The sequence below is a fragment of the Cynocephalus volans genome, chromosome 12 (assembly GCF_027409185.1).
Source record: "Cynocephalus volans isolate mCynVol1 chromosome 12, mCynVol1.pri, whole genome shotgun sequence".
Lineage (NCBI taxonomy): Eukaryota > Metazoa > Chordata > Mammalia > Dermoptera > Cynocephalidae > Cynocephalus > Cynocephalus volans.
In genome coordinates, this window is record NC_084471.1 from 86446395 (window position 1) to 86462359 (window position 15965).

Sequence of the window (15965 nt, forward strand, 5' to 3'; positions counted from 1 at the left end):
AGAAATGTTAACATTTTTGCGCTATCCAAGTTCATGGTCATTTTCCCAGTAATTAACAGCATTTTACAACGTACTGGGCAGGTGGGGGTGTGGGAAATTGTCCTTTACCAGATAGTTTGAAAAGCACTGCTATAGAGTGTAGTGAAAAAAATCATTTTACCATCCTTCTGCCTTTAAAGTAATTAAGCTATGGACCAAAATGACATGATCGACACGCAGCCCACTGATGAGCCCACTTCTAAGCTTTTGCTGAGCAAGTTTGGGTATACTGTGGTAAAGTGCACTGGAATGCAGATCCAGTTGCCTTAGGTCATCTCACCTGTGAGCAGCACTGGCTAGGGGTGTGGATGACTACTTGAGCACCTCACTTCTGCTTAGAAGGGCCAATGGTGAAATCTACACCCTTCCAAGGAATCCCTTCTGGATTTAGAAAATGCCTCCTCTCTGCTGAGCCTACACAGCCTCATATCTCACTCATACCTCTGCTGTAACATTTATCACACCAGGCTGCAACCACGTCTTCGTGGGTCAGTCTTCCTTGTCAGACCATGAACCTGTAGAGGGCAGAGACCTTGCCTCATTCATTTCTATACTCCCAGCAGAGAACAGGAAGGTAGTTCAATTCACATCTGTGGAACTAGTTGACTGATTCACAGCTTTTCCCTTAGGTTCCCCTCCCTCGCGAAATTGCTGCTGTGAAAATACTTGGGTAATTTCAGGGTTGCAATCAAATGACCTCAGCTGAAACTGTGAATTTTCATTGCTGAAAGACTTAAGAGAAATACTGCATGCAAATTATGCAAGCCACAGCTGTGGGTAAAAGAGCATCTTATTTCACAATACACTGTTATAAAAAATAAAATCTTCAATCACATTCCCAAAAGGTAGCACCAAGAGTCCAGGTTAATACTGCTCTCCTCTAAGCCACTTTAATTTAACTTGGCATAGTACCTGTATTGTGCCCATATAATTTCCTTTTTCCCTAAAACAGATTCTCCTCTTCCTGGCATGCAGTGAAGGACAGGGATCTAAACTGAGACTCTCTGTCATCCTTTGCTCATTCCTTTTTATACTTTTTGAGCCAAATTCCACTACAATCTTTTAGATCTTTACAAATCTGAACGTTCAGAGTCTTCTCTGTGGTCTGCCAGGTCTTATCTTGGCAACATAAATTCATGTCATAAACATTAGAGTACTTAAAACTCAACTTACTTCGATTACCTGTCCCCCAGGTTGGACTGGGGTTATTCTCAAACCAGCGTGATTTCTATGATACATACACACACATGCATTATTCCACTTCAATTTAAAATTCAAGCTCAAGTTGGGGAACTGCTCAAGTCAGAAATAATCATAAGTTCTATTGGTGTACAGCAGTGCTAGGCAACTGTAATTAACAAATGGCTTAAAAAGAGGAGCTTAAATGTTCTCATCACAAAGAAACAATAAATTTTTGCAATGAAGAATTTGCTAACTACCTTAATTTGGCCACTACACATTGTATACATGTATTAAATTATTTCTATGTACCCCGTAAATATGTACAATCAATGTTTCAATTAAATTTTTAAAAAATTTTTTTAAACCATTAAAAAAATAAAAAAGAAATGATCATGTACATACCAAGAGGCAATGGCTAAAGACCTCCTTCAACCAATGTCCAATATATGTGACAATACCTTAGAATAGTAAGGTGGGACACAAAAGTTACTACTGATAAATCTGAATCAAGTTTTAAGAGAAATTGCAGTATTTAAGGAGATTTTCTTTTCAAACAATAGAAATCTCCTAATAACTTAAAATTATAATAATTAATACTACACTTCTGAACTTATACAGTATTGGAAGGTATGTACGGCAGACTATGGACAAAGATCAAAATTAATGCCTATAAAGCTGAACGATGCATTCATATAGAATTCCAATGATTGATAATAACAGACCAAATCAACCAGAGACCTCAACTGTAGAGAAAAATTCACATGTCTAAGTGTGGATGCCGTTTTCAAACCCACCTTTTAAAGATTTCAAGTGTTGGACAGCCATTCTCAAAACTGTAAGTTTGTCCAGTTTACGTGCCATGGGATTGCACTGAGGGATCATTGCAGACAGTTCTTCAATCAGGTTATTCATCTTATCCCTCCTCCGCTTTTCGGTTTGGCTGTGAGCTTCTCTAGGAGGAAAGAGGAGCCTTCTTTATATTTAACATTCATCTGACTCACAGTCACCCCAGAGGCGCTCCCTGGAGCAGGTGCCAAGCCCAGCAAGCAACACAGTTCTTCCTGCCAGCTTGACCCTGCAGCTGCCATTCGGGGAAGAGGAAAGAGTTGCTGGGAACAGGAATGCCACGCATAAAATTCACATTTCTGTTACTCCTCCATCCACTAACCCTTGATCAATCCCTTCTTTCCTTAGTTCCTGAAACCTCCCAGAACTAAGACTTCTTTCTACCTCCCTCCAGTCTTAGAGAAAGAGATGAGTATCCTGTTCAAAGCTAGCTCCTCTCTGGGATTTGCATAAACAGTTATCAGCATCTTAACTGCCTTGTCACAGCTCCTCATCATGGGTCTGTAACATGCTCAAGTCTGTCTCCTCTGAAAAAACCCTTTCCCTAATTCCAGGTGTTTTCTTCCTTCTCAGCAAGCTTCCTGAAAGACTGCAGTCTCCTCTCGACCTTTCACTCCCTAGGCACTTCTGCAACTTGACAATCAAGCTTCCACAACCCCTGCCTGCCCCACTAAAACAATCCCAGCCAACATCACCCTTACCTCGTGCAATCCCTTGAGGATCCTCGCCTTAAATTTGCCACTGTTGACGTTCCTCATTCTGGCCTGGCTCCTATGACCTCTCCTGCTCCTCCTGCTCCTCCTCATCTCCACCTCCCTCCTTGCTCAGTCCCCTCGGTCTCCTCACCCTGTTCTCCCTCTGTCCTTAGGTGCTGATGTGCACTCACATCCCCGCGTGGCACCACTCTCCTCAGTCCATAGTTCCCCAAGAGAGTTCATGCCCTCATAAGGCTTGACAACTACTCATCAGCTGCTTACCACTAAATTCCTGTCTCATTCATACTTCACCAAGCTCCCAATCTTTGGAACTGGAATTATGAACCTAAATGAATCACAAGCACCTAAAACTCAAGAAATCCCAAACCGAGTGCATTCGCTGCAATTCACCCCATTCCAATTCTCCTTCCTCCACTACTCCTGACTCACTCTTCCTTCTATAGGATTTCTTTTGGTTGGTGACACAACTAGACTCATTCTTCACTCTGAAGAGAAAATGCCAAAATTCTGTAGACTCTAGTTGTGAAAATACTTTTTAAATATGTCTCCTCTCCATCACTCTGTCACTGCCCCACTTTAGGCTCACTGCATTATCCCCAAAGCCTTTTTAAACTGATGTTCTTTCCTTGAGTGTTTTCCTCGTCCAGTCTATCCCCAGGATTTCCAGAATCATCATTCTAAAACAAATCAAATCATCTAATGCCACTGCATGGAACTGCTCAGTGTGTGCGCACTGCCCAAGAGGAATGCCAAACTCTCTAACTACAACCAAGGGTCTCTGTGGCCTGCCTGGCTCATGCCTCCGTCTACAGTTCCATCTCTCCATGTGTTTCCCTGACTGCTCCCGATGTCACATGGCAGCAGTGCCCAATGACTTGCTGATCCTCAAACATGCTATGTTGGCTCACATCTCCTCTATGCCTTGCTCTTTTCTGGGCTTGGAATGTCCTTCCCTTGTATATTCTTGGAAAAATCCTATTCTTTCTTCAAAACTCAGCTCAGTTATGCTTCCGGGAAGACTTTCCTGACTGCTGCATGATTACACCCCTGTCTGTATGCTACCTCAGTACCTTTCATAGCTCTACCAGGTCTCATCAAATCCAAGACACCATCAGTTGTAAAATGCACTCTTACTTAATGAATCACAAGGAAGGAAAAATGCTACTAATATGATAATTCACAGATGACAAAATGTAGAGAGAGGAAAGTATACCTTAGATTTCAAGAATTATGCTGTGTTTTAGTTCTTACACTCAGCTATAAACATTTGTCTCTTTCTCCCACATGCAGATCATGGCAAATCTAGTATTTCTATATAAGAAGAGTTTAAGAGAACAAACGGGTGGGAAAGAGGATAAGTAAAAGACTTTGCCCTGATCTGTTTTTACAGACTTTAAATTAGATGAAAGGAAATATAATTTTTCCTCATAAAAGAGAACATGTGGGGAGGTCAGGGAGGGGCACCAGTGGAGCGAACGCTTCCCGCTCCCCAGCCATTCACCCTTGGCCATGCCAGTCCTGGGACAAAATATGTACTTTTGGGTGAACTGGATGAAATTCAAATTGCATGTATAATTACATAAAATTCAATTATCTAGTCAAACTTTGGTCTATTCAGGAGCAATTTTTAGATTAAAACTTCATGGTTAAAAGAATGTTGTAGTACTACTCTTGCTAGAATGATCATCTCTTCTTTCTACCAGTTACCCACCAGTAGGGACAGCAGCAATGGGCAGAGGTTCCTGACTTCAGGAATGCACAGAAGAAGGAGGGGGCTCGCTCAGAGCCAGGATCTGGAGGGAGATGGGAGCAAGGTGGGTGTGGGGAACAACGCATGATGGTGTTGGGAGCTAGGAAACTCTGAGGAGGGCAAAATAACCGGTTTCCAAATAAGGTACTTTACTTAAGGAGCCACACCGGGAAAGATTTCTGGAGGATTTTATTAAGAAAAGACATATTTATCCAGAGGCTGGTTCTCTGCTTAATAATTTATCAGGTCTCTGGCTCTTAATTCTGTGTATGGTTACTGCTACTTTGAGCCATGGCAGTATTTTGTGGAATCATATCAGAAAATAGAATAAATGGAAAAAAAGCAATACTCAGATCTGGCCATGTTGCCAGATGTAGAAAAACATCTTGTTGTTGAAAGAATATGTTGAAGCAATCAAAGAATTTATGATGATGAATTTCTAATAATCAGATGTCTTCATAAGTAATTCTGATTGGTTTATAGCATAAGTCAGTTTTTCTCTAGTACTTCAAGAAAATAATACTTGTTTTTAATAAACAGCTATTCTAAGAGAAATTTAAAGGCACCAAAGCCAAAATGTTATTCAAGTAGACAGAAAAGTAAGGTAGCAGGTATCTGATAACACTGCTTCTCAGGGCATGACAGTTGAGGAAAACCTACTATTCACGAATCCATTCCATCCTGACATCACCTTGAACTGTGGCCAAAGGTCTGCACGGGCAACCCCTTCCACCCACCATGTACAGTCTCAACAGATCAATGTACCTTAAGGATTCATTTTTACATATTGTTCACCATCTTCCGCTCTACAAAAAAGCAGGATAAAGTACCAAACTACATGAAATAGATTTTCTGTGATTCTTGAGAGAGAAATAAATGTGAGATTAAACCAAATCATCCTAATTCCTATTGAATCTTTAGCTATAAATGCCAGCTGGAGCACTTAATAAGCCGAAATGATTATTACTATCTATATGAGTTGCTTTCCTATTAAAGGTGACAGGTGACACCCTGTCCATCAGGGGAACAAAATCTATGCTGATGATGAACAATAACTGGTGCTCCACTTAGAAATGACCTCATGCCAATCTTGAGAAAGAATAAAATTTTCATAGGAATAACATTAAATAAAATAAAGGTTTTTTTGTAAAACAATTAATGCCTTAACCAAACATTTATGACAGCTGTATTCAAATAGACTGAAAACACGTTAAGAATTTTAGACCTTTAATCCAAAGGAATTTATTTTGCTAAAAATCCATCAGGATGGTAAGAAATATTACTGAATACTGGAAACTCTAATCATTTGCCAATAATATTACTTTTCACATTAGTATAGTCCCTAGCATCAGAAATATACTCACCAGATCACTACTGAAATGAAATACACTGATGGAGATAGAAGATTTTCAACATGAAAAAATTATGCAGGCTGAGTAGTTTCTTTAGATATGTACTTTTAAAAAATATATTTCCCAATGTATCATGGAGCGGGGGGAGAATTGGAAAAATTCAGGGAAAAGCACCTATAATCCCACCTGGAAATACTCTAGAGTTAACACTCTAATGTGTCTCCTTCCAGTCTCTTTTCTAAACATGCAGATACATAGAAAAAAATAATTTTGACTATTTCACTTAGCCATGGGGTGTTTGTGTGCAGTGTAGTTGTGTAGATATATCTGTGTTCTACATACATAATAAACAAAATTCAGATCTTGGTATATAACTTTCCACATTTGTCTTATTCACTTAACACTATAATATCAAATATTTGTGGAAAACATGATTTGAAGTGAGTAAATAGTGGTCCATTGATTAGCTATACCATAATTTATTAAATCATCTGCTATTGTTGTATATTTCAATATTCTAATTTTTTCAACATTTTAAATAATATGGCTAATAATATTGTGGTGTTTGCATCTTTGATAATTTCCTAGGATAAATCCCTAGAAGTACAATTTATGGATTATTATTTTAAGCCTTCTGATTCATCTTACCAAATTTCCCTCTAGAAAGACTTAACAACGATCATTTTCCAGGCTTTGAAAAAAACATGACCTACCTTTGAACTATTTTATTCATCTGAACTCTCTTATTTGAGCTTTTAATAATATTTTTCTACTTAAAAAGATAACAATGATATTTATAGAAAATCTAATATGATTTATAAAGAGATGTTTATAAATATTCCAAACAGAAAGGACAGCTAAGATAAAGCCTTAATCAAATGGTGCTTTTCCTTCTCACTCTCTAAATAAAGAATAATTTTCATACTTATAGCACTTTATCAAAAATGTTTTCACATGTTCTTTGATCCTCATGACACAATGACGTAGTTATTACTGTCCCCATTTTATGGATGAAGGAATGGAGGCCCAGTAAAGTCAATGACTTTTCGAGGTCACATAAGTAATAAGAGACCAGGAGAAGCTTATTCTATGCAGGCTGGTGAGGCTTCTGCTACATCTTGCTGTTTCTCTCATCACTGTCAGTCTGCTCTGTGGCTGGTACACACAGCTTCGCTGAAGCAAAAGAGGGTCAGGTGAGTCAGCTTCTTTTCTCTTTTTAGCCTGACTTCATATTAAAGGAATAAAACAGAAAATCATTATACAGGTAAATGATTTTCTTCCTAATGGTTTGGAATGATATAAGAGGGTCCTGCAAAAAGTTCATGGAAAAATAGAATTAAAAGATAATACGAATCTTTCCATGAACTTTTAAAAGCATCCTCGTATACATTTACATCACTTCAATTTCAAAAAGGAAACTTTGGCTTTTGCAAATCATGCTTTCGCTTTGTTTATTGGTGTTCTGGCAAATAAACTCAGGCAAATGAACTTTTCTCCTTAGTGGAATCCAAATATATTGTACTAATGAATTCCACATGCACTTTTATTTAATGGTCCCTGGTAGGATAGAATAAAAGTGTAATTTTGTTAGCCAAACAATTCATTTGTTTGCAGCACAAACCTAGATAATTAGTAAATTCACTATGTGTATATTTTTTCCACTGTGGCATTTGATCTATAGTTATAATATTTTTACAAAGCGTTCTGATAGTAATATTGTTCATATTACTTAGATGCATTTTCTCAGTGTAGCATCTTACATTATAGTAACATGATTTTTTTCAAAACACATTGCAAGCTCTCCTTGAAAACTACTTCCACTGCAGTTTGAATGAAATACAGGCACTCTCCCTAAGCTAACCAAAGACAAATGAGCTAGAAGCAGATGCAATGTCAAGAATTTCTCCAGATTTGCCACTTTCCACACATCTCTCTTTTTCAAACTTGCTTCCTTTGGTTTCGGAGCTACAGCTCCCCCTCCGAGCCACGCCTCCTCGCATTTCAGGTAGGCTTCCCCTCCCACTCCTACTGTCTTTAAGTCCCTGTGCCCCCAGGGTTTGTGCTCAGCCCCCTCCCTAGTCTGCCCTCTCCACACATTCTCCCAGTGACGTCGTCCACGCCCACCGCTTCAATTCCTTCCTGTACACTCGTGATGTCTGAATCTCCATCTCCAGGCCAGGCCTCAGCCCTGAGTTCCAGATCCTCATGTCCAACCGCGTTCTTGATATCCCATTCTTGGTGTGTCCAAAACTGAACTCATCATCTTTCCCTCAATCTCAGTAAACAAAAATACCACCATCCATCTAGGAGCCCAAGTCAGAAAACTTGACCACTTTTTATATTCTCTCTCTCTCTCCAACCAACAATCGTGAGGTCTTAGAGATTCTATCTTATAGATGTGTCCTGTCCCTTCCTTCCCAGGCCTTTCCTGTCCAGGGCCACTCTCTTAGACCAGTGCTCAGAAAACCTAGCAAAAGCCTCTCAGCTGTTCTCTTTGCCTGCTGGGTTTCCCTCCGCCAGCCCACCCTCCATGCTGTTTCCAGAGTGATTCTTTGAAAAGGTAAATCTGTACCACTTCACACCTATACTAGGATTGCTATAATAAAAAATCGAAAATAATAATTATCAGCAAAGATGTGGAGAAATTGGAACCCTTGTACACTGCTAGTGGGAATGTAAAATGATGCAGCCACTGTGGAAAACAGTTTAATGGTTTCTCAAAAACTAAAGAGAATTACAAAAACTAAATAGAATTACCATATGACCTGGCAATTCCAATTCTAGGTATATACCCAAAAGAATTGAAAGAAGGGACTCAAACAGGTATTGGTACCCCAGTGCCCATAGCACCAGTATTCACAATAGCCAAAAAGTGGAGACAACCCAAGTGTCCATCAACAGATGAAGGAATAAACAAAATATAGTATATACATACAATGGAATAATATTCAGCCATAAAAGGGAATGAAATTCCGACACACGCAACAACATGGACAAAACCTGAAGACATTACACTAAGTGAAATAAGCCAGACACAAAAGGACAAATTTCATTTGATTCTACTTGTATGAAATACCTAAAATAGGCAAATCCATGGAGCCAAAAAGTAGACAAGGGGTTACCAAAGGCTGGGGGGAAAGAGGAAGGGGAGTTGTATTTCAACAGGCACAGAGTTTCTGCTTGGGGTGATAAAAAACTTTTGAGAGTAGACAGTGGTGATGGTTCACAGCACTGTGAATGTCCTTGATGCCAATGAATCATACACTTACTTATAAATGGTTCAAATGACAAATCTCATGCTATATATATATATATATATATATAAAAACACAATAAAAAAATGCCAAGAAGAGTGTAGAGACAAGCAATTTTTTAAAAAACGTAAATCTGATCAAGTCCCTCTCATGCTGAAAATCCTTCAGCTTTCCTACTGCAATCAGGGTAACCTTCGGATGCCCCAGTGCAGCAGAGCATCATGACCTAGGCCATGTTTATCGCTCACGTCTCACAGCTCATCCACCTCTTTGTGCACCCTCTGATCTTTTGTGACAGCACTTGTGTCCTGATCAGCCATACATTATTTCACACCCTGCACTTCTGCATGGTTGTTCCTTCAACCTAAACACTGCACCCCAGCTCTGTAGACTCATTTCTATTTCTCATTTAAAACTCAGCTTAAATCAATTTCTCCAGGATGCTGTCCTTCACTCCTGATCCAAAACGTATTTAAATGCCCAACTTTCTCTGATGCCATAGTACCCAGGGTCTTTACTATGGCAGTTATCACAATGTATAATAATTATTTGTATCTTCCCCATTTGTACAAGTTTCTTATGTCTTATCAGTATCTCTCCCTCCTGGTCTACTGGGTGTCCCATAGTAGGGACTCAGTAATTGTTTACTGACTACATTCCACAGAACCTTCATCAAAGATGCATTTAAAGAACCAACTCTCCATTAAAAACCAACAGTGCCACAGAAAGGGTACACATTTTTATACATACTTCTTCAGTTAAAAATATCCAACACTCTGAGACTACTTTATTTTTTTTTCACAAATACTTTTAGCATTTTTTGTTGTTGTTGTTGTTTTCGATTTTATTTTTTTAATTTTATTTTGTAGAAATACATTGTGGCTGATTATTGCTCCCCATCACCAAAACCTCCCTCCCTTCTCCCTCCCCCCCTCCCCCCCAACAATGTCCTTTCTGTTTGCTTGTCGTATCAACTTCAAATAATTGTGGTTGTTATATCTTCTTCCCCCCCCCCCGGTTTGTGTGTGTGTGTGTGTGTGTGTGTGTGTGTGTGTGTGTGTGTGTGAATTTATACATTAATATTTAGCTCCCACCAATAAGTGAGAACATGTGGTATTTCTCTTTCTGTGCCTGACTTGTTTCACTTAATATAATTCTCTCAAGGTCCATCCATGTTGTTGCAAATGGCAGTATTTCATTCGTTTTTATAGCTGAGTAGTATTCCATTGTGTAGATGTACCACATTTTCCGTATCCACTCATCTGATGATGGGCATTTGGGCTGGTTCCAACTCTTGGCTATTGTAAAGAGTGCTGCGATAAACATTGGGAAACAGGTATACCTTCGACTTGATGATTTCCATTCCTCTGGGTATATTCCCAACAGTGGGATAGCTGGGTCGTATGGTAGATCTATCTGCAATTGTTTGAGGAACCTCCATACCATTTTCCATAGAGGCTGCACCATTTTGCAGTCCCACCAACAACGTATGAGAGTTCCTTTTTCTCCACAGCCTCGCCAGCATTTATCGTTCATAGTCTTTTGGATTTTAGCCATCCTAACTGGGGTTAGATGGTATCTCAATGTGGTTTTGATTTGCATTTCCCGGATGCTGAGTGATGTTGAGCATTTTTTCATATGTCTGTTGGCCATTTGGATATCTTCCTTAGAGAAATGCCTATTTAGCTCTTTTGCCCATTTTTTAATTGGGTTGCTTGTTTTCTTCTTGTACAGTTGTTTGAGTTCCTTATATATTCTGGATATTAATCCTTTGTCAGATATATATTTTGCAAATATTTTCTCCCACTCTGTTGGTTGTCTTTTAACTCTTTTAATTGTTTCTTTTGCTGTGCAGAAGCTTTTTAGTTTGATATAATCCCATTTGTTTATTTTTCCTTTGGTTGCCCGTGCTTTTGGGGTCGTATTCATGAAGTCTGTGCCCAGTCCTGTTTCCTGAAGTGTTTCTCCTATGTTTTCTTTAAGAAGTTTTATTGTTTCAGGGTGTATATTTAAATCCTTAATCCATTTTGAGTTGATTTTAGTATACGGCGAGAGGTATGGATCTAGTTTCATTCTCCTGCATATGGATATCCAGTTATCCCAGCACCATTTGCTGAAGAGGCAGTCCCTTCGCCACTGAATAGGCTTGGTGCCTTTGTCAAAGATCAGCTGACAGTAAGTGTGTGGGCTGATTTCTGGATTCTCTATTCTATTCCATTGGTCAGTGTGTCTGTTTTTATGCCAGTACCATACTGTTTTGGTTATTATAGCTTTGTAGTATAGCTTAAAGTCAGGTAGTGTTATGCCTCCAGCTTTATTTTTTTTGCTCAGCATTGCTTTGGCTATGTGTGGTCTTTTATTGTTCCATGTAAATGTCTGAATAGTTTTTTCCATTTCTGAGAAAAATGTCTTTGGAATTTTGATGGGGATTACATTGAATTTGTATATCACTTTGGGTAGTATGGACATTTTCACTATGTTGATTCTGCCAATCCAAGAGCATGGGATATCTTTCCATCTTCTTGTATCCTCTCTAATTTCTCTCAGCAGTGGTTTGTAGTTCTCATTATAGAGATTTTTCACCTCCTTGGTTAACTCAATTCCTAAGTATTTTATTTTTTTGGTGGCTATTGTAAATGGGCAGGCTTTCTTGATTTCTCTTTCTGCATGTTCACTATTGGAGAAAAGAAATGCTACTGATTTTTGTGTGTTGATTTTGTATCCTGCTACTGTGCTGAAATCATTTATCAATTCCAGCAGTTTTTTTGTAGAGGTTTTAGGCTGTTCGATATATAGGATCATGTCATCTGCAAACAGGGACAGTTTGACTTCATCTTTTCCAATCTGGATGCCCTTTATTTCCTTCTCTTCTCTGATTGCTCTGGCTAGTACTTCCAACACTATGTTGAATAGGAGTGGTGAGAGTGGGCATCCTTGTCTAGTTCCTGTTCTTAAAGGAAAAGCTTTCAGCTTTTCCCCATTCAGGATGATATTGGCTGTGGGTTTGGCATATATGGCTTTAATTATGTTGAGATACTTTCCCTCTATACCTAACTTATAGAGGGTCTTTGTCATGAATGAGTGCTGAACTTTATCAAATGCTTTTTCAGCATCTATAGAGATGATCATATGGTCCTTGTGTTTGAGTTTATTAATATGGTGTATCACATTTATTGATTTGTGTATGTTGAACCAACCTTGCATCCCTGGGATGAATCCCACTTGATCGTGATGAATAATTTTACGTATGTGTTGCTGTATTCTGTTTGCTAGTATTTTAGTGAGGATTTTTGCATCTATATTCATCAAGGATCTCGGCCTGTAGTTTTCTTTTTTGGTTATATCTTTACCTGGTTTTGGTATCAGGATGATGTTTGCTTCATAGAATGAGTTTGGGAGATTTGCGTCCGTTTCAATCTTTTGGAATAGTTTGTAAAGAATCGGTGTTAATTCCTGTTTGAATGTTTGGTAAAATTCTGCTGTGAATCCATCTGGTCCTGGGCTTTTCTTTGTTGGGAGCCTTCTGATAACAGCTTCAATCTCCTTTATTGTTATTGGTCTGTTCAAATTTTCTACGTCTTCATGGTTCAGTTTTGGGAGCTTGTGTGTGTCCAGAAATTTATCCATTTCCTCCAGATTTTCAAATTTGGTGGCGTATAGTTGTTTATAGTAGTATCGAATGATTCCTTGTATTTCAGATGAATCAGTTGTAATATCGCCTTTTTCATTTCTAATTTTTGTTATTTGAGTCTTCTCTCTTCTTTTTTTTGTTAGCCATGCTAATGGTTTGTCAATTTTATTTATCTTTTCAAAAAACCAACTTTTTGATTCGTTGATCTTTTGAATTGGTTTTTGGTTTTCAATTTCATTCAGTTCTGCTCTGATCTTAATGATTTCTTTCCGTCTGCTAACTTTAGGTTTGAATTGTTCTTGTTTTTCTAGTTCTTTAAGGTGAAGTGTTAGGTTGTTCACTTGCCATCTTTCTATTCTTCTGAAGTGAGCGTTTAATGCAATAAATTTCCCCCTCAATACTGCTTTTGCAGTATCCCACAGGTTTTGGTATGATGTATCATTGTTTTCATTAGTTTCAATAAATTTTTTGATTTCCTGCTTGATTTCTTCTTGGACCCATATGTCATTAAGTAGAATGCTGTTTAATTTCCATGTGTTTGTATAGTTTCCAGAGTTTCGTTTGTTATTAATTTCTAGTTTTAATCCATTGTGGTCTGAGAAGATACATGGGATAATTCCAATTTTTTTGAATTTATTGAGACTTGATTTGTGACCTAATATGTGATCTATCCTGAAGAATGATCCATGTGCTGATAAGAAGAATGAATATTCTGAGGTTGTTGGGTGGAATGTTCTGTAGATATCTGCCAATTCCAATTGGTCTAGAGTCTTGTTTAGATCTTGTGTTTCTCTACTGATTCTTTGCCTAGATGATCTGTCTAATATTGACAGTGGGGTGTTCAGGTCCCCTGCTATTATGGTATTAGTGTCTATTTCCTTCTTTAGGTCTAATAGAGTTTGTTTTATGAATCTGGCTGCTCCAACATTGGGTGCATACATATTTATGATTGTTATGTCTTCTTGATGGATCAGTCCTTTTATCATTAAGTAGTGTCCCTCATTGTCTCTTTTTATGGTCTTTAGTTTAAAGTCTATTTTGTCAGATATAAGAATAGCTACTCCAGCTCGTTTTTCTTTTCTGTTTGCATGGTAAATCTTTTTCCATCCTTTCACTCTTAGTCTGTGTGAATCTTTATGGGTGAGGTGGGTCTCTTGTAGGCAGCGTATAGTTGGGTCCTGCTTTTTGATCCAGTCGGCCAGTCTGTGTCTTTTAATTGGGGAATTTAAGCCTTTTACATTAAGAGTTGTTATTGAAAAGTGTTGATTTATTCCTAGCATTTTATTGGTTGTTTGTTTGTCTTAGGTGTCTTTTGTTCCTTGCTTTCTGATTTACTGTTTGTTTTCTGTGTTTGTTGGTTCCTTAGGTTGTAGATAGTGTTTTTGAGACTACTTTAATAAAATCAGCCTCATATCTACTGACTGGCTTTCATGCCCTGAGTCTCTGGGACTATATACTATATAATCAGCATGTTGTAAAATCCATAAAGTACGTTGACATCCATCATTTCATTAGAAGGAATGGAAAATGGTGGGATAAAAGAAGGATTGAGGCCACATGGAGAAGCTCTGGGACAGAAAAGGAGCAAATCAGTGGGACTCACACTTTCTTTCTATTGCCACTATAAACCCTCTTCAGTAGGCAGTGAACGTGTCAAATGACAGTCCAGGACTTACCTGCTGCCACCAGATGCGGATATTTCTATCCTTGTTGAAAGAAGATAGGTAAAGGGATTCTGAGAAAGCTTTTCCATCACTTTTTCTGTCATGATTCCTGACCTGGAAGGAAGGAGGCCTTGGGTCACCCCTACCCAAACGTGCTGAGAAACGAAGCATAATTGCCCTTGCGTGCCAGAAGCACCCTACCCTGTCCAGTTGCAGAGACACAGGAAGCTGGGTGTAATGACGAAAATACTACACTAAGAACCAGGCATTCTAAGTAGTCGTATCATGTTGGGCAAGCTGCTTGACGTTTCTGAGTCCTAGCTTCTTCATTTTCTAAATTGTGGGCAGTAAACTAAATAATCTTTAGTGCTGCATGCTGCCAAAAAATCATAATCTGTCAGTACTTTGTATGTTTCTAATATTTCTGATATAGCCCTATTTTCCCATCCACTCCCCAAACCACTGTAAGGTCTCAACCATGTCCCCGACATGGCATAAAACTGTTACCTCTAGCATTCACTGTTCCCACTTCAATAGCCACAAACTTATTTCGATATTAAGAAAGAACAATGGTGCTTACAATTCTGAAAAATAAGGAAGAAAATAAAAAGGACTAATAGTCACTTCCAGCTCAAGGAAAGTGGGGAGTAGCAACTGATTATTTAGGATAAAAACAGCAAACAGCTCTAGACAGACTGTCACTTGGCCAACTGCAGTTTTCATGAGCATGCATGTTAATGGAAGAGATTGAGAATACAGACACCAAAAACAGTAGAAAATCTTCCAGTCATTTATATGTGCTTTGGGAAGTGCTGTGGTGTTTACATTTGAATAACAGTGATTCTGCTGTCTTGGGAATTGGAGCTAAATTACAAAGTGTACTGGGAAGAACTAGGTTAGAATGTGCAAAGATGTCCTCTCAGCTCGTCCCCTACTTGCAACTTTTCCCTTCATTCATGATGGAGCTATCGACTTATACATTGATGTAAATATACCAGCCTAAGATAAATTGCTCCAGAGTGCTATCATTATTTTGCCTTAATCTTTTCACCATATAAACCCTAGCTTCTGGGAGGTCATTAAAAAATATTTGGAGCTGCAAGATGCAATAGGCAACAAAAAAAGCAAGGAGACAGTAAGTGTTCTCAACATTGTTTTATCTACTTGTCTTGGTAAATATAAAAATCAAGAGTGTTATATGATTAAACTGGCCACACATAGCCAAGGGTTTGTTATTATATAAATGATGAGTAAGGTGAGAAGTAAAGTGGTAATTACTATTTTAAGCCAAACATTTAAGACGATGTTTTCCTCTTGGTTAAGTATTTTGATAAGGAAGGCAAGTATCTTGCCGTGACCATGAACATCAAGTAAATTAACCTTATGCTCCAACATCTCCTTCAGACTCCAGTTGACCCTCCTGGATACCTAATAATCTTCAGAGCTGAATGGAAAAGTTCCAGGTCAGTCAATGACAGAGGTAAATATTTGGGTGGATAAATAACCGTCCCTATCCAAATGTTACTATGTA

The 15965-nt window shown here is 38.5% G+C and overlaps 1 protein-coding gene across 1 annotated transcript in view; it reads right to left on the reverse strand.

Moving 5' to 3' along the window:
• The window catches only part of BMAL2 (basic helix-loop-helix ARNT like 2), a 69768-nt gene that overhangs the window by 28912 nt on the left and 24891 nt on the right, over positions 1–15965 (reverse strand). The window contains exons 3-5 of the mRNA XM_063115704.1: positions 14447–14548; positions 5301–5339; positions 2016–2176 (exon numbers count right to left, since the gene is read on the reverse strand). Of these exons, the coding sequence (XP_062971774.1) occupies positions 2016–2176; positions 5301–5339; positions 14447–14548 (302 nt within the window). The remainder of the gene's footprint in view (positions 1–2015; positions 2177–5300; positions 5340–14446; positions 14549–15965) is intronic.